The sequence below is a fragment of the Alexandromys fortis genome, unplaced genomic scaffold, assembly GCF_014885135.2.
Source record: "Alexandromys fortis isolate MF-2015 unplaced genomic scaffold, M_Fortis_MF-2015_v1.1 scaffold_94, whole genome shotgun sequence".
NCBI lineage: Eukaryota > Metazoa > Chordata > Mammalia > Rodentia > Cricetidae > Alexandromys > Alexandromys fortis.
In genome coordinates this window covers 2,459,949-2,478,321 of record NW_026067979.1, presented here as the reverse complement: position 1 = coordinate 2,478,321, position 18,373 = coordinate 2,459,949, and the positions used below count along the sequence as shown (strand labels likewise).

General features: G+C 47.4%; 1 protein-coding gene across 16 annotated transcripts in view; it reads left to right on the top strand.

The window, feature by feature from the left end:
* The window catches only part of Znf532 (zinc finger protein 532), a 96,767-nt gene extending 80,709 nt beyond the window's left edge, over positions 1-16,058 (top strand). For all 16 annotated transcript variants that reach the window (XM_050157869.1, XM_050157863.1, XM_050157867.1 and 13 more), the window contains 3 exons: positions 9,932-10,044; positions 12,217-12,373; positions 13,582-16,058. In XM_050157869.1, coding sequence (XP_050013826.1) covers positions 9,932-10,044; positions 12,217-12,373; positions 13,582-14,076 — 765 coding nt within the window. In that variant the 3' untranslated portion in view covers positions 14,077-16,058. The remainder of the gene's footprint in view (positions 1-9,931; positions 10,045-12,216; positions 12,374-13,581) is intronic.
* The last annotated feature ends 2,315 nt before the right edge of the window (positions 16,059-18,373 follow it).

Genomic DNA, 18,373 nt, shown 5'->3' with positions numbered 1-18,373 from the left:
TTGGTCACCTTTTCTGAGCTCATTGTGGCCACCAGCAAGCTCCCCATTTTACTGTGCACCTTCTGTGGCCTTGGGGCCTGGGGTGACCTCCCACACCTGTGGGTTAAAGTTAGAGCTCAGTCGAGGTGGAAGGGAGCAGTCCAGACGCACGGCTCTTGTCTCTGGTGTGCAAAGCTGGAGAAGCTGATTGAGACTCTCAGTTCGGTCAAAGTCTGTCACCATGGCCATCTGTCACCTGGTTTGGTAACCATAGGTTTGCACCTTTAATTTTATCTTTTTGCTGGACAGACTGAGACTTTGGCTAGGAGAACTGGCTGAAAGGGCCTGGTTGGAGCAGTGTGGAATCACTCAGCAGACCCAGACCCTCCCTAAGCACTCTGCTTTAGGTACCAAGGAACATCTTTGCACATGAGGTATGAAAGCACACATGGCGCTCCCTGAAGAGTCTGCGCCCTTTGAGGCATGAAAGCAGGAACTTCTTAAAATTGAGAGCTTTCAACACAGCGAGTAAGATGTTTACAGACATCCAGACTCGCCTGCTGCGGTGCCCGCAGGGCTGATGGAGGAACAGGCTTCCTCCCCAAGCTTTCCTGTTTATTTCTAGTGTGCTCAGGAGGTGGAGGATGTCTGGATTCTGGGCGGGTGCTGGTGCCCAGACAGGCATCCTGCCATAGTCTGCTCTGGGTCAGTGTTCCAGGCAGGACTTGCTGGCGTAAGAACAGTTCTTATTAAAACACCGCCCACGGTCAGGCACTGAGTTCAGCTCCCTGGCACCGACAGCTGTTTGTTTTCAGCCCTGCTTCCATCGCGTGGAGCCAGTGGCTTCAGCTTCCTGGTGGCCTGGTTCCTTGAGTTTTGCTGTCTACACGCTGTGCCCCATGCCGGGAGCTTATTATATAACAAGACTTTTATTTCTCATTCTGCCAGATACTTCCCTTTCCACCCAGCCCTCCAGCCCTCCCTGTGCCTGAGATCCCTGCAGTGTCGAAGCTGGCAGCAGGCCCCATGGAGTGTAATTAAAAAGGGTGAAAAATATCCTATGAAGAGTTATATTAGAAGGCGAATAGGAAATGGAGATGCAGGGCGTGTGTCTGGCATGCCCAAGGCCCTGGGTTCAGCCTAGCACCACATAAGCTGGCCTTGGTGGTACACATGTAATCCCAGCTTGAGTTGGATGCAGTAGGATCAGAAGTTCAGGGCTACATTGTGAGTTCAAGGCTTGATTGGGCTACACGAGACCCTAATTTAAAGAAACGAAGGGAAGGAAAGGAAGACAGGCCGGCAGTTTCTCTGTAATTCTCTGCAACAGTTCCTCTTTGAAGACAGATTCTCTGAGAATAGACATAAAACACATGTTCCCCATGTGTAGGCAGGCATTGTGGAAACAAAAGACACCTCGGAGATAGGCCCAACCCCTGTAGAGGGAAATAAGGCAGGAGAGAGACTTCACAGTCGTGTGGTGTTGGCAGATGTGGTCAGAAAGCACACAGCGCATGCCTGGGCCCTGTCTGCGCCCCCAGCCACATCCATTCTTTCTGTGTGCACCGGAAAGAGCCTCATGAGGAGGTGTTAGTCCTGACAGCTTTGTAAGGGAAGGTGCACTCAAGCTGATGGCCGGAGGCTAGCAGCCCAGGAGTTCCCTGACAGGGCAGAGGAGATTTGTTTACTGTTGTTAGAGGAACTCCAAGCCCTTCTGCTTGCGAAGATGCAGGGAACCCAGGCAGGCATCGGTAGTGCTAATGCCCAGTGCCCAGGGCTTCCCTGGAAGAGAGTCCTTCTCTCAGCAAAGTGTCTGGCATTACCCTGAGCGTGAGTGCTGTGGATCTGCATGCTTCTATTCTTTCTGCTTCGGACTTGGCCTTTTATTAGTGCACATTTATCAGCCTTTTGTGTTGTAATTTTCAATTGTACATTGTTATCAGCAGATCAGAGTTTTACATTTGTTTGTTTCACGCGCGCATGCATGTGTGTGTGTGTGTGTTTGCATATGCCACAGTGCCTATAGAAGGCAGAGGACAACTTGCCTGGGTTCTTTGCCTGCCCATTTCAAAGCTGCTGCTCCCATAATCTAGATCACTCTCACTTAGCCTAGAATCTGTTCAGAATGTGCTAACATGAAATAATGAAAGCATTCCCCTTGTACAACTTGGATTACTTTTTTCTATCTTGAAGGTACAGCTTGTGTCCAGGTCAGGGCTGGCAACCGTTCTCAATAAGACAATTAAAAGAACCAAATTAAAAGTGAGAAACAGAAAATGATTTATTCAATGTGGCTACATTGGAGAGAGGAGCAAAGAGATCCAGCAAACTCCCCAAGTCTATCTTTGGAGGTCCTGAAGTGAGATCAATTTTTTTTTTTGTTTTTTTTTTCAAGACAAGGTTTCTCTGTGTTACAGCCCTAACTGCCCTGGAACTCTCTTTGTACACCAGTTTAAATAGAGGGCCAAAGATAGGACCCTGTAAGCAGTCCTGGTCAATGCGTGGTCCCACTGACCATTGACCCATCATTAGCCGGGCTTCAGTCTTATTTTATAAGGTGGTCTGATAAATTGTTGGAACTGTATAAAGTCTTTGGGGGACAAACTTCCCCTCTGCCTGGCACCTTTTCCTTCTTCAGCAGGAGATTCCTGGAGAAATTCCCATGAGGGATGTTGGTCCAGTGTTCAGCAGTCTGCCATTCCAATCTAGAGACAAGTGTCTCCCCAGAACATCCTCATTTTGCTGGTCCGTTCGTTACTTTACCTAGATTGATTAGCCACTTGGCTAAGTGGATTTGGTTCTGCAGGGTGTTTTCTGTTGGATGTGAGATAACGGCCTAAGTCAAGGACCAGGAAACCACATTTCACATTTTAATAATCCGAGGTAGCACACTCCTGCCATTTGTGTCTTGATGCTGCTCTCTGCCTGCGTGCAGAATCGAGCAGCTACGGTGTGATGTTATGGCCTGAAAAGTCTGGTGTACCCAGAAAAACCCGGCTAACCTGTCGTCTGAATCACTCTGTTCTCAGATGTTTCTCCAGAACTGCCCAATTTCAGCCTGCAGAAACCTGGCTAATGTGATTAATGTTAACACTTAATTATACTTCTCAGAGCTTCCATGTGTGGGCAGTTTGTGTTGTATGCATAAACATACTATCTTGGTCTGTTCTTGGAAACGATGGAGTTGGAACAGAAATATGACATCAGTTGCCAGGGTCCTAATGTCTCCCCGTTAGGGTTTAAGGGTTTATGACCATTTTCCGAATGTTAGGGGAAGGCTGTTCCTTGTGTGTGGAAAGGTCATTTGACCAGTGAGCAAGGGTCACAGGATCAGCAGGTTTCTTTCCTGTCGTTTGGCATCGGTAGCTGGAGGTAACATTATGTAGCAGGGCCCAGCAAGAAAAAACAAATTTGTTGTAATTTTGTTTTTGTTTTTTTTTTTTTGAGATAGGATTTCTCTCTGTAGCTTTGGTTGTCCTGGAACTAGCTCTGTAGCCCAGGCTGGCCTCAAACTCACAGAGATCTACCTGCCTCTGCCTCCCAAGTGCTGGGATTAAAGCTGTGCACCACCACCGCCCGATTTGAAGAGCAAATTTTAATGCCCACATAGCATTAATTTTTGCTTATCCAGATGTCAGCCCTAAAATCGAGCACTTCCTCACTTGGGTATGCTAACAATTTCAAGTGGACTACTAAGGTATGTTATTTATGTTCATCTTAGTGCTTATGTTGTAGAAAATTTATTTTGTAGGAAACTTCATTTTTAAGAGATATACTAGATTTTAGACTTAAAAAAAGAGATCAATTTGGGTTTATCTATACATACCACAGGTTGAATAATTTTGAGGATCAGAAGCATGTTTCAGATTTTGGAATTTTATTTTAATCTGTTTTTTACTTTGGAATATTCGCACTGACTTTTTTTTTTCAGATTGGGGATGCTCAATCTTTTTCTTTCCCTCTTGAGTACTTAGGCATTCTGGAACTGTGTAAACAGACTGTTCACACGCCGTGGGGATGTTTAACTTGTAAGCATTTTTCTTACGTATGTACCACTAACTTCTGTTCAGTAAACATTTACCATAATGCATAGTACCCGCTATGGATAGCATCAGTCATGAAAACTAAAGCCAGTTTGTAGAGGGAAGGCTTCTTGGGAGACACAGACAGTATAAAAGTAAGTGTTCTGTGAGGGATACTTGGAATTCAGACTCCAGCTCGGAGTTTGCTTGTTGAGGACCCATGAACACAGCCATAAGATGCCAGCCTGCTCTTAATGAGGGCAGGTTTCAAAGTTAAAATTCCGAGTGATTATTAGAGGAGAAGTATTGGACTTGTGTCTGAGTGCAGGGAAACAGAGCTGATGACCACACCTCACTGGAGAGGGACGGGGTTCGGGAACTCCAGGGTGGGCTTCTTAGAGGAGAGACTTCCCAGAGCATCCTTGAGGATGTGTGGGAGGAATGGGAATGTGAGTGTGGGTCCAGAGTGCGTGGATGTAGCACAGACGTGAAAGGGATGTCAGCAAGGAGTGCCTGAATGTGTGTGTGCGTGTGCGTGTGCGTGTGCGTGTGCGTGTGCGTGTGTGTGTGTGTGTGTGTGTGTGTGTGTGTGTGTAAGGGGGGAGATTGGGACTGGACAGGGGGCAGGCCCCGAGGCTTTGCTCCTTAAAGCTGCAGAGCTCTCCACATGGGTTTAGGCAGAGGGGAGCCCCACTGTGCACGATTTGCCCCGCAGCTGTGCAGCGTAAGGGGAAAAGAGACAGTGACTGCAGAGACCCATCTTGGGGATGGGTGTGGCACTTGACACTTAAAGGATGGATGGGTGTGAGCTCCAGCTGGTATGGAGGACCTGTCTGTCCCTGTGTCTAAGCCTTTCTACCTCGCTGCTTCTCACCTCACCTTGCTCTTGCAGTCTTATATCTGTGTCTGGCATGCTCACACTTCTGACATCTGAACACTAAACAGTACTTGCTCTATGCCCAGCACTTCAGCCTGATTGTTGCCCTGTAGGACTTACTGGTGTGTTTCTAGTAAATATATGCAGGTTACTGGCATAGTTCATATGACCCAAGTATTTCCGAAAAACAAGCTTCTGATGGAGGATAAGAACACCCAAGCATTCCTTTAAGGAAATGAAAAACATTAGGGTTTAGACACACCTGCAAGTAAATACTCTGTGTATTGGCAGGAAATGTTTGCCTTGGACCTAATGTTTAGAATAGCTCTGTTCATCGTTTCCTCCAACGCTGATGTCCACCAGCTGGTAAAGGGGTCAGTGGACTAGGGGATAGCTCTAAGTGGACATTTCTCTGAAGTGAGAAGGGACACATAGGTGAGTTAGCTGTGTGTTGTGCTGGGTGCCTGCTGTGCTGTGATGTGGCCTGCTTCACGGCAGGTACGCAAAGCAAACCAGAGAGGTTTAGAAAAGAGGGACAGAGCTAACCACAAAGGGCACGTGGGACTGTGGAGAGGAGCATTCCTGTTCTGTATCTTGGTTGGCATGTTTCTGTTTTGAATATTTATTTGAGTTTATGCATGTGCCCACTGCGGCCAGAAGAGGATTCAGGTCCCCTGGACCTGAGTTCCAGGCAGTTGTGAGCTCCTGATTCGGATGCACTCTTAACTACTGAACCATTGTTCCAGCCTCCACATCCTTTTATTTTTGAGAGTCTTACATAGTCCATGCTGGCCTTGAGCTCCCTCTTTTCCCTCCCAAATGCTGGGATTAGAGGTGTGAGCTATGATGTTTAGTAGTGTATCAAATATAAAGTGCACTCATGTAAAACTTTACCTCAATAAATCTAACATTTTTTTGAGGCAGTAGATCAGAAAAGGTCTGATTTACATGTATACCACATTCACATAGTTCACAAACTGAACATGAAGGGGTCCAGCGGAGTCTTGTTCCTACCCCCACACCCTAGGTCTTTTACATATCATTATAAAAGCACGCGTCGTTCTATCTCTGTGGTCTCATCGTCTGTGTCTTGTTACCTGTGGTCAACTGCGGTATGAAAGCAATAGGTCGAAAGTTCTAGACGTGAACAGCTCATAAGCAGCGTGATGAAATCTTGTACTGTCCCACCCAGGAACTGAATCCGCCCTCTGTGCTGCTGCCCGCCCACCGTGAGTCAGACAGTGTGTGGGAAGACCGCGGTGCTGTTGAACTGACCCTCGTTTTAGTAGTGCCGTGTGGGGTGCTGCCAGTTCAGACACGCCACAGGAAGGCCGTAACACTCTCTCAGTGCACAGCTAGAAGAGCCGTGAGCTCCTTAGCTTAGACACATTCACAGAACCTTGAGGAGCGTGTATTGGAACTGTTGTTTTATCAGTTCTTTTCTTACGGTGCTTTGTTTGTAAATTTAACCCAGGAGGGTATGTACAGCCTGCCCTGCCCTGTTCTGCCCCTGCCTCTGGTTTGCTGTAAGTTTTCAGCTTCATGGTGGATTTGTGGGACTGTTGAGTTCACTTTGTGCTTGTGCAGGGTTTATTGAGAGTCACTGTTCGTCAAGGAGCACCTGCTTGTACAGAAAAGAGCACCACCACACAGGCTTAATCACTGTCAGAACAGTCCGGCATCCTTTGGGGGTACTTGGAATGCTCCTGGTAATAAAGTCTTGGGGTGGGGGTGTGCAGGGGAGACCCATCATGTAACTGTGTAACTGGGCCAGCCCTAAGTAGACCAGTTCAGCGTTTAGAACTTACCTTGTGAGGGGCTTCTGCCCTGGCGGTTCTCGGAAAGCATTTTGATTGAGTTGACGGTATATGTCACCGTGGCTTGGGACCTACTAGGCGCCCTTTAGTCAGTGGGCATTCTGCTCTTTCTTGATGGCTGTCTAGGGGGCTTCCTGAACATTGGCTGAGCATGGACCTTGCCTCGTTTTCATTTCATCCTGAAAGGAGCGTTGGTCACCCTATGGCAGTGGGGATGCATGTCACAAGAGTAGCCTTCAGGGAGTAGTGGAGTGACCGTCTCCAGAGATCGGCTAGTGCTACCACACCCAGTGGTGTGGCCTGAGGATGAACCCAGGGCTTTGTGCACACAAGTGAACGCTTTGCCAGCTGAGCTCCACCCCTGACCCTGGTCTTCATTATGTGTTTTCCTAACCTGGCAGGTTGCTAGCTCTGTGAAGACAGACTCAGCAGGGCTGCTTCTATCCCACTGTCCTCTGAGGGCGTCCCCACAGGTATTTCTTTATTAGAGTTTGCTTTGGTGTTAATATACTGAGAAAACTTTAAGTCCATCGCCGTAGAAAGAGTCCAGTCCCTCTCCCTGTGCCCTCTTGCTGTGCTGTACTGACACATACACTTCTGTGCTCTGATTCTGTTACTGAGAGATCTGTCCTGCTCTTAGAAAGCAGTCTTGTGTCTCAGCTCCAAGTTTGTCTGATATGTACAAGATTAATGGGAATCAGGTCTTGGCTCTTTAAATGCCACTGTTGAAACAAAACTATTTGCGGATGATTTTGTGCTTAAAGCTTTATCTGAAGTGGACATTTGTATTCTCGTGTTCTTTGGCTGTGTAAGTAGAGTAGGGTTACTAATGGTTTGCTCTGTATAATCAAGAACTTCTGTGGTCCATGCCTGTAATCCTAGAGCTCAGGAGAGTGAGGCAGGAGAATTGTGCATTTGAAGCCATCCTCGACTCCTCTCAAAAAAGAGCAAGAATTATGGGGGAAAGGCCTTGGGAGATGTCTCAGTTCCTTTTCTGTTGCTGTGGCAAAACACCATGACCCAGGCGACTTAAAGCATTTAATTGGGCTTAGGGTTAGAATCCATGATAGCAGACGGCAGGATCAGCTGAGAACTCACATCCTGACACTGGGAATGGCCTCTGAAATCTCAAAGCTCACCCCCAGTGATAGCCATGCCTTCCGGTCTTCGCCACACAGGTCCACCAATTAGGGACCAAGTATTCAAGGAAATAAATACTCCAAATGACCCATGGGGGCCATTCTTCTTCAGACCACCACACGAGAGATGGCAGTTTATTTCAGAGGCAGAGCGTGCTTATTACTTTATTTTTTCTCTCCCCATAAAATATCAATTCTTTTATTGTTAACGTAGAGATGACAATTCTCCCCCTCGCCTTTGTCTGGGTCCAGGACTCTTCTGGGCACTTGTCAGTCCTTTTTGTTTTATTTAGAAAGCCAGACATGGTTGTGAACATTTTAAACCGTAGTACTTGGGAGGCTGAAGCAGCCTGAGCTAAATAGATATTTCATAAATAAAACAAGCCTGCTTCCCAGTCTCTTCAGATGAGATGCAGACATCATGACTATGCTAATGTAGCAGCGGAATGAAGGAGGATTGCGGCTCTTCAGTTGCTCAGTGTTTAGTCCTAGGTTCCCTTGGCCCCACAAGGAAGACGGCTATTGACCTTAGTTCACAGTTGAGGGCGTGGCTGATGTTAGCTGAGTGTCTGCTTGAGGCCACACAGTTGTGAACCACAGAGACAGGGTTGCGATCCTCCTGTGGTCTATAGAGCCCGTTAAATAGGTTTGCTTGCCAGTCCACAGGTCATCGATTTCATCAGATGAAGGTGTTTCTTCACCGGGTGTACTGCCAATAGTTAGGTTTCTCACGAGAACTGATTCTATACAGCCTGACTTACTAAAGGCGGAGCCAAACTGGTTCCATTCTGGAGAATGACAGCCTTTATGATATGGCAGTGTTTGGTTTGGGACCGCTTGATACTTGTCACGGCATCCAAGACTTTCTTTTCAGCTAAACTTTCAGTTTGCTTCAGGGGCCCTGCACAGAGGGGCATCTGACTAGTACAACTGTTAACCTGGCCAAAGTGGGAAGCTGTGTGTGTGTGTGTGTGTGTGTGTGTGTTTGTGTGTTACTTGGGATTGAACTAGGGCCCCATATGCTAAACAAGCATTCTACCACTGAGCTATGCCCCCAGCCTGGAAACTTCTATGAAAAAAAAGTAATTTTTACCGGTAGTTTTAAAGTATTTTTATCATGGCTGGGCGGTAGTGGTGCACACCTTTAATCTCAGCACCCAGGAGGCAGAGGCAGGTGGATCTCTGTGAGTTGGAGGCCAGCCTGGTCTACAGAGTGAGTTCCAGGACAGGCTCCAAAGCAACAGAGAAACCCTGTCTCGAAAAGTTTTTTTAAAAAGTATTTTTGTCATGTATATAGCTCATATGTAAACATTCTCTCATACACATTAAGAGGCAGCCCACGGAAGCACCCTCCAAAGTTCTGTGTTCCAAGTAGCCACATGGATCTCACAGGGGTCTTGTGGTTACTTAATCGTTGACGAGCAAAGGTTTTAAATGTTTAAAATCAGCCAGTGATTTAACATGGCACATTGAAAGAGGCAGTTCCCCATTTAGCAGATCCAGCGATGGTTTTCCTTGGTAGTTACTGAAGTGGCTGCTGTTTCGCACACACTGCCTACTGTTCAAAGCAACAGCTTTCATGAAAGTAGTATTTCTATCACGAATACCTGGGTATTTGGACTAGGTAAAAAGTGTAAGTATTTAGGGGGTGAAGGATTCTGCCCTCCTAGAATAAGCTGCTTCCTGGATGACCCAGCAGTGCACTGTGATTGCTTTTTTTTTTTTTTATGTGTATGAGTGTTTTGCCTGAATACACGTGTGTCCGTGTGCGTGCAGTGCCTAGAGAGGCTAGAAGAGGCCATCAGATCCCCTGAGACTGCAGTTACTGACAGCTATGAGCTGCCCTCTGGGTGCTGGGAATTGAACCCTGGGTCCTTTTAAACACTTAAGTGGTCCTTAACCACTGAGCCATCTTTCCAGCTCTGTAATTATATATTTTCAGAGGACTTTAGTGTTTTGGTACTTTTTACGCTGGTTTAGGCCTGCTGTAGGTCAGTGGCAGAACAATTAACAGCAGTGGTGCAGAATGCCAGCTGAAGTGCATCAGGTGATTCTGCCTCCACGGTCTTAAGGGGCCCTTTCTTCTCTCCTGCACAGCAAATGAAGAAGCACCCTTGCCGCCAGTGTGACAAGTCTTTCAGCTCCTCCCACAGCCTCTGCCGCCACAACCGCATCAAGCACAAAGGCATCAGGAAAGTGTACGCCTGCTCGTAAGTCTCACATCTGCTATGGACACATAGAGAAGGGAAGGCGGCCACAAAGCTCGGGTTTTCCCATTTCCTTTTGATTTTTCCTCTGCTCTGGTGGCTAGGCTGTGAACATAGCACCCGTACCCCTCTTCAGGGCATTTGTTTCCAACGTCCCATGTCGAATGAGCAGCATTTCTCTCCACACGCTTGCACTGTGTTCTGTCACTCAGTGGGAAGTGTTGGTTGTAGAGTGTGGTGGGCTTGCTTGGATGAGACTCCTTTTATACAGTGAGTGGACCGTGTAGATTTAGGAATGATTTACTCAGACTCGGTGAAGGCTAAGAAGGGGGCTCATTTATACCCAGGCCATGAGCCATCTGGCTGCAACCAGTTAGAGACGCTTTGACTGCTGGCTGACATCCACCAAATGTGAGGGACTGAGGGACCAATGTAAACTCATCCACCAATAGTCAGTCCTGAATTGCCTCTTGGTATGAGATGAGCCGGCGGTGGTTATCGTCCGTGGGAAATCTGTGTCACCTACTCAACCCACATGCGCAGAGTGTGTAGCAGGTTAAAACTCTGCCCACAAGAGACCACAGAGGGGCTGGAGAGATGGCTCAGCACCTCAGAGCAGTTGTTCCTGCAGAAGGCTTGCGTTTGATTCCTGGCACCTACCTGGTCGTTTATAACCATTATAACTCCAGTTCCAAGGAATCCAGTACCCTCTTCTGAATTCCTCAGTCACCAAGCACACATGTGGTGTACATACATATATGTAGGCAAAACTCAGACATAAAAAATAAAATGAGCAAATCTAATTAAAAGGGAGAAACAGACCACGGAGCCAGTGTGGAATGCGGTTGATTGTGGTCAGAGTCAGACCCCATGGACCTCGTGGTGAGGACACACATGAGGCTGGCCTTCAGACTAATGGGAACTTTCTGTGCCTGAGGTACTTAGGGAACATTTCCTAAGGAGGAGGTCAGAGTGGGGAGGAATGGATGAGAAGACAACATTCCGTGGAGTCTGTGTTGACAGTGAGAGCTCAGGCACACGGTGTCCTGGGCCGAGAAGATGGAAAAGCCTGGCATGGCCTTCCATGACAGCTGCTACCTTTTCTGTTTGTCTGGCCTTTTTTTTTTTTTTTCTATTTTTTCCCCTTTTACTGAAAGGCAGTAAAATGAAGAGTTGCCTCAGTGAGTCGAAGTGCTTCATAAGCCTGACAACCCCCTTAAGGGTGAAAGGGGGACCACTGACTTCACAGAGTTGTCCCTGGTCCCACACAGGTGCTGTGGCATGCACAGACAACACACACATACACACACATTTTGTTGTTGTTGTTTTATTTTTCAAGACAGGGTTTCTCTATACAGCTTTGGAGCCTGTCTTGAAACTCACTCTATATACTAGGCTGGCCTTGAACTCACAGAGATCTACCCAGCTCTGCCTCCCCGAGTGCTGGGATTAAAGGCATGCGCCACCACCACCTGGCTTTGGGCTGTTTTCTTAGGAAAATAGTAAATTAAAACCTTTCCAGGAGATCATCTGTGTAGTGCACAAAATTTAAGTAATTTACCTACCTCCAGTGGATTTAATCTCCTGAATGAATAAGGATTTCCAGGTACAAACGTAAGTTGCATTTGTGCTTTGAGGAATCTTAGGCTAACATGGGTAAATTAGTTTAGGCTAACAGGGGTTCAGAAGGCGCCTCCTGCAGCCTGGGGAAGCTCTTATGTAAATTCTAAGGGCTGTTCTGAGTCACTATAAGAAAACTTGGAAATTTTAATATTGTCCAGTTTTTTAAGATTGAGGCCATCTAGAATTACAAATTAAATAATTGCTTAAATATCTGCCTGAACCAAAGTAGTGAGGGCCCAGCAGAGGTGGAGAGGTGGCTCAGCAGTTAAGAGTTCTCGCTGCTCTTCCACCACCCCCTGTAGCAACTCTAGCGCCAGGCTGTACCTTGCATGTGACATCCACACAGACACAGAAATGGTTTTTAATCAGCAGCTTTCACACAGCCCGGGGGCAGGGACCTCTTCACAATAGGGAGCGGGAGTCAAAGCAGCGCTGCTTGTTCTATTTGGGGCCCCAGTGCTCGCTTGCCTTCCCGCACCTGCTGTTGGCCAGGTCCTCTGCAGTGCGCACCCCTGGGCAGCCATAGTTCCCCTCTCAATCTTGTGCTCACAGACACTGCCCAGACTCCCGGCGGACGTTCACCAAGCGGCTGATGCTGGAGAAGCACATACAGCTGATGCACGGCATCAAGGACCCCGACGTGAAAGAGCTGAGTGAAGCTTCCAACGAGGAGGAGGAAACTGAAACCGAGATAAAGGAAGACGCCAAGGTCAGACATCTCAGCTGGTCCTCACTGTGGTGGTGCTGACGTGGGCTCCCTGTTCATTCTCTCAGACTACGTCAAGACTAACGTAATCCCTGTGCAGCCCATCCCAGCTCCTGAAACGTAACCTTTCCTAAGTTTTTGTCTGTGTCCTTGCAGAAATAACACACAGGAGCTCTTCATATAATTCATAAGATTATACTTTGACTTAGGGTAGACGTCTCTTCGTCAAAGAAGTATATTAAGCAGATGCTTTTCACTGACTGTGGCTGCTGTTCAAAGTGACTCTGATCTCTTTGGAATGGTAACAGATCAGACCCCACAACCATGCCTTATTCTTCTCTGTGTAGGTAGTGAGCCTCAGTCAGCTGACAGTGTGTATACAGTGTGTATGGCTGACAGGAGCCTGTGCACAAGGCACTGCGTGTTCTGCTAGTTGGAGTTATAGAAAGCACCATGTGGCAGTGACTGCTGGCTTTGGTGCCATGAGAAGTCTAGAACGTACTTGGGCTAAAGTGGTTTCTCAAGACATGCATTAGCGCTTAGTCCTTGAGTCTGCCCCTCATCCAGAGTTAGGCAGGTGTGGCACTGGGCCATCTTCCCCACAGGCAGTTAAGTGTATGCAGAGGTAGCTGCAGGTGTAGGCCTTCAGAGCCATGCCCGAGTACAGAGGAAGTGGAAGCCCTTGGGATTTCGAAAGCTAGGGGAAAGGAAAAGGCAGCTCCAGAGGGGACATGGTGTGACAAGGACCAGGAGGACAATTACCAGGGGCAGGAGCAGGTACTGGGTCCACGGAGTCTTGTAGTAATCCCCTCTAGTCATAATGAAAGCGTGTGCCCAAGTTCTCTCATGAGGTGCTTTACTCTGCCTCCCCCGGCCTAGTCTTCTGAACTTCCTGTCTCCGACCACTGGCCCTTCATGACCATGTCATCACTTGACCCCTGTGTGGAAGGCCTGGGGTGCTGCTCCCCTGTGGCTTCTCATTCACTGCTGTGTACAGTGACTCTGGAAGCACAGAGTGCTTCCTGCTGGGGGTGGGGTAGGGGGAGGTAAGATGCAGGGTGGAGTCACATCAGGGTGGAGTCACATCGTTAAGGCCCCAATCCCCCTGCATCCAGTGTCTGCTTTCCTGGCAGCCTGGGCATTGCTTGCCAGGCACAGAGCCCACCACCTTCATTTGTATCATTTTTCTTTCTTTCTTCCCCCCAACAAAGGCTCCCAGTCCCAAGCGGAAATCGGAAGAACCAGTTTTAGAGTTCAGGCCTCCCAGAGGAGCCATCACTCAGCCTCTGAAAAAGCTGAAAATCAACGTCTTTAAGGTTCACAAGTGTGCCGTGTGTGGCTTCACCACGGAGAACCTTCTGCAGTTCCACGAACACATCCCTCAGCACAAGTCGGACGGCTCCTCCTACCAGTGCCGGGAGTGTGGCCTCTGCTACACCTCCCACGTCTCCCTGTCAAGGCACCTCTTCATCGTTCACAAGCTGAAGGAGCCTCAGCCCGTGTCCAAGCAGAACGGGGCTGGGGAAGACAGCCTGCAAGAGAATAAGCCCAGCCCCGAGGACGAAGCCGCCGAGGGCGCAGCATCAGACAGGAAGTGCAAAGTGTGCGCCAAGACTTTTGAAACGGAAGCTGCCTTAAACACACACATGCGGACACATGGCATGGCCTTCATCAAATCCAAAAGAATGAGTTCAGCTGAGAAATAGCCTCAGATCTTCCGCAAGAGAAGCCCTGTCACATAGGAATTGGAAACAAGACTTTTTTGTTACCAAAAGTTTGCAGTAAAACAGAGTTAACAGTACTGTCTGGGCTGTCGCAATATGTTCTCTGTCCTGTCCCTCACCTCCTCAGATGTATCCCTCCCCATAAGTATTAAGGCAGTATTTGAGTTTTAAAGAGTTTGTATATATTTAAATAACTTTTTATACTCTTTGTTACATGTTTGTATCAGTATTTGGTGGAAAATGTTTTGAGTTTTTTTTTTGGTTTGTTTTGGGTTAGAGTTTTCGTTTTTTGTACCGTTTCTTTAAAGCAGAGTTCTTCGTAACAGGGGCAGTTCCTGAATTCAAACCAACCATTTTGTATGTTACAAATTTGAATGAGTTCAGTAATTACAGGCTAACATGCCTTTTTTAGTGTTTTTAATTTTTAGAACTCACCACATAAATTACAGGTGATTGTGGGTCTCACAACACTGGCCACTCTTAAGTGTCTTAGCACCACACTCAGCGTGCCTGTTCCTAGCCACTGAGGGCTCCGAGGACAACAGCACCCAGGTGAGGGGCGTGGCCTGAACCCTCCTGCACAGCATCCAAAACGACAGGTCCCTGCTTCCTCCAGAGTAAATAAAAGAGGCCAGGAGTCCAGCAGGGAATGCAGGCATCCTTAATCCACCTGGAGGAATGAGGAAGAGGGGATCCAGAGAGGGGAGAAAACAGCTGGCGATTTTTCTGGGTGAACTTGCCAGGCTGACTCACAGCATGCTGAGACAGGCTAGGAAAAGGCCGGCCTTCTGTCCAAGTCGAAAGTCGTAGTTAGGCCTGTAGCTCGCTAGTCAACTTTTGTCTTGTGACTCGCCAACTCCTGCAGAGACTGGTAGTTCCAGGCTGTCAAGTACTTCTCTGGCTCTTGACAGGAACAGAAAGGCATGGTTGACTTAACCCTTTGCTGTCTACACAGTTGGTGTTTCCTGTTCTGGGTGCTACTGCCAAATGTCCTGGTACTTAGAGCTGGGATGCACAACTTTACCGCCGACCTAGCAATGCAGCAGCCTGTCCTCTGCAACTGGCCACAGACGAAGCCCTGAGCCACCAGGCTTATAGAGTTTGCGCACCCTCTCGCGGCCGCCTGACTGGAGCACTGTGGAGGTGCCTTCCCGTCACTTCCCTGGACAGTCCTCTGGGAAAGCTGTCTATTTTGGTTACCGTTTTGTGTTTTCCGTTGCATTTTATATCTTGTATTTATCTCCAGATAGGTTTTGTACTTTTTTGGTTTGTTTTCCTAGGCCAAGAAATTCATTTGTGTATATAGATACTTGCATGCTAGACTGTAGTCAGTGTTCAGTTCCTTGGAAGGTCTTGCTGCTGTTGGGTGTGCTCGCTACATCCATTGTGACTGTATTCAACCCATTTCACATGTAAATAAACAAGGAACATCTGGCCCTTGAGCTTCTTCAAGAGAGTTATTGGTGGGTCTCTGACATCATGAAATTTGGGAAGTGACTCATTCCCGGGACAGGCTACAGAGTATTGCAGAATTCTTTCCACTCTGAAGAATGGCTCACTTGTTCTCGCCAGTGGCCAACTAGCTCTTCTGCCACTTTCTGTTGACTCCATCGGTACAATCCAGGGGTGTGCAAATACTCCTTAACTTGAAGCTTAATTGCCGTTCCTTGTTGCATCTGTGTTGTTCCCAGTTGTGTTCCTTGGCACTTTCTCGTGCTTCTGCGTTTGAACCTTGCAATAGGCCTGCGTGGTGGCCACGCAGGTCCGTAGAGCCTACAGTTGGGGAAGTACAGTTGAGGGAGCTGAGTTCAGATTCAGCTCTTCGTCTGAGTCCTCGCAGCTGGTAAGTGGCTTTGCATATTAGAACCCAAATATTTTGCTCTCAATCTAGTACTTGCTCTTTGTGGTTATGTACATATTGACAAATATTCATTTATGCAACAAATAAAGTTATGTGCAAAGTATGATAGTCAAACTTTTGTTTGGGGCACTATGGTTTTTTAGAAATTTTATGTATACTTACATGCTTGTGTGTCTGTGTGAGTGTGGCACACGTGAGTTGCACACAGGTGCTGCAGAGGGCAGAAAGTTCAGGTCTGTGAAGCTGGAGTTGCAGCTGGCTACAAGCCAGTTACCTGGCCTGTCACCAGGAACCAAAGCAGATTCTCTGCAGGAGCAGCAGGAACTCGGAAGCACTGAGCCCCTCTCTGGCCCTGTGCTACATTATAAGATAACGTGGAATTGATATTTGTTAAATGTTTTGTTTTGAAGGGTTACAAGAATGACTCTTTAAAACTCTCAGAGGTTCAAAACAGAGAAGCGACCCTGGTCACAAACCCATCCATCACTCCGGTGCTGCACCCTGCAGGGAAACCTGGCCAGTCGGTGCCTTTGAGAAGGACAGCTTGGGGCTGTTTCCCAGAGTAGAGCAGTGATTAGGAGCTGGAGTTTGTGATACTCAGGGAAGAAGTCAAGATGGACAAAATGAGAGGGCCCGTGTTGGTTTAGTAGACATGACAGAGTGGGAATAGAGACCTGAAGAAGTCAGGATGGACCATTCTTTACCATCATTTAAATCAGCACATTTGATTTAGCACAGAATGCTGACCCAGAATCCATATGCATCGACCAGCACAAGTTTTAGAGATGCATTTTAAGACAGGGTTTTGTCTCTAGTTGGGCAACTTGGTTTAGCCAGTAATAGCCACAGTGATACCCAAGGAATGTAGCAGCAAAATGATACAAAATGCGAAAAGGAAAGGTGAAGGCTTAGTCCACATGGCCGCGTTCTCAGTAGATCCCTTCCTCCTCCCACAGTGTGAGGACAGCTGTACACTCCTGCCATGGCTTTGGCGGCAGCATTTCACCAGCATCTCTGGGTTGTGTGACACCCCTCCCCCCATCTTAGTGTCTGACCAACACTGAAATTTCTACTTGACAACTTGGGGCAGCTAGTGTGAACGTAAACTAGATTGATAGATTCATGCTGTGCCCACTTCGACCCGAAGAGCGTTTAACCCAGGTCTGAGAACACAGTTTGTCGGATGCGTGGGGTTTCTCATGCCATGATGCATACGGAGCAGGCTGCAGATGGGAGCTCTGAACCTCGGGTCTTCTGCTAAAACCTTGGCTCCTCTTCAAGGATAGTTTGACCTTCCTTAAGGGTCAAACTTTGACCCGCCTCTCCATACCCCCCTCCCGTTAGTGCTCCACACACCCGTTAGTGCTCCACCCCCCCCCATTACCTCACATTATTAACTGAGTCAATTGTATGTATAATGGTGTGGTTACATAACCTGCAGATGCACGAAGCATGAATGGGGATTCAAAGCCACCACAATGGAAAACCACTAAACCACAAAGGAAGACAGCAAGAGGAAGATACTGAAATAGAACTCCCAAGCCAGAAGACAAATGACCCACCATAACCTCAAGTTCTTAACTATTACTGCCGCTTTGTATGCAAACTGATTATATCCTCCAATCAAGCAGCAAGCTGAGGGGCGTTCTTTGGAAGCTCACCTGTATGCTGCCTACAGGAGAATCCCCTTTACAGATACACAGAGACTGGAAGTGATGGGTATTCATCCGGGAGAAATGAGAGGGGCGGGGATGCTTAAGGCAAAATAGACCAAGTCAAAAAATTAAAGAGACCCAAGACATTCTATGATAAATTCAGTTCGTCAACAGATTGTACCAATTATAAATGCAAGCATACCCAGCACTGAGCTACTACATAGATTAATGAAATGGTAATAGATTTGGAGGGAAAGATTCTTTATTACAAAAATAACAGGGAACTTTAACACCTCATAGTCAACAAGGACCATTCCCAGAGCAACCAATTAGGGAAACATTGGGCTTTTGTTACACTTTGGACCAAACAAACCTAAAAAAAGACAGCCATTGTACATTCCATCCAGCACCAGCAGAATACACATCCTTTCAAATCCTCAGGAGACAGTCTCCAGGACAGTTACTATGTTCGCTACAAAACAAGTCTGCACGAGTATGGAAGGACTGAAAACGTCAAGTGTCTTTCCTGACCACAGCGTATAAAGATAGTAATAGAAGTCTTGAGATGCCCGGTTCAAACTGAAGAAGGAAATCAAGACGTTGGCCACATGAAAATGAAAATTAAGCCCGTGGGGCACAGTAAGAGCAGGTGTGAGAGGGAAAGGGAGAGTCATGCACGCATTTCTGCTGTTAATAAGAACGTCTCGCCCCCAAAGAACTATCACCACCCCCAAAATGCTTATTCTGAATATGTGGGTCTTGG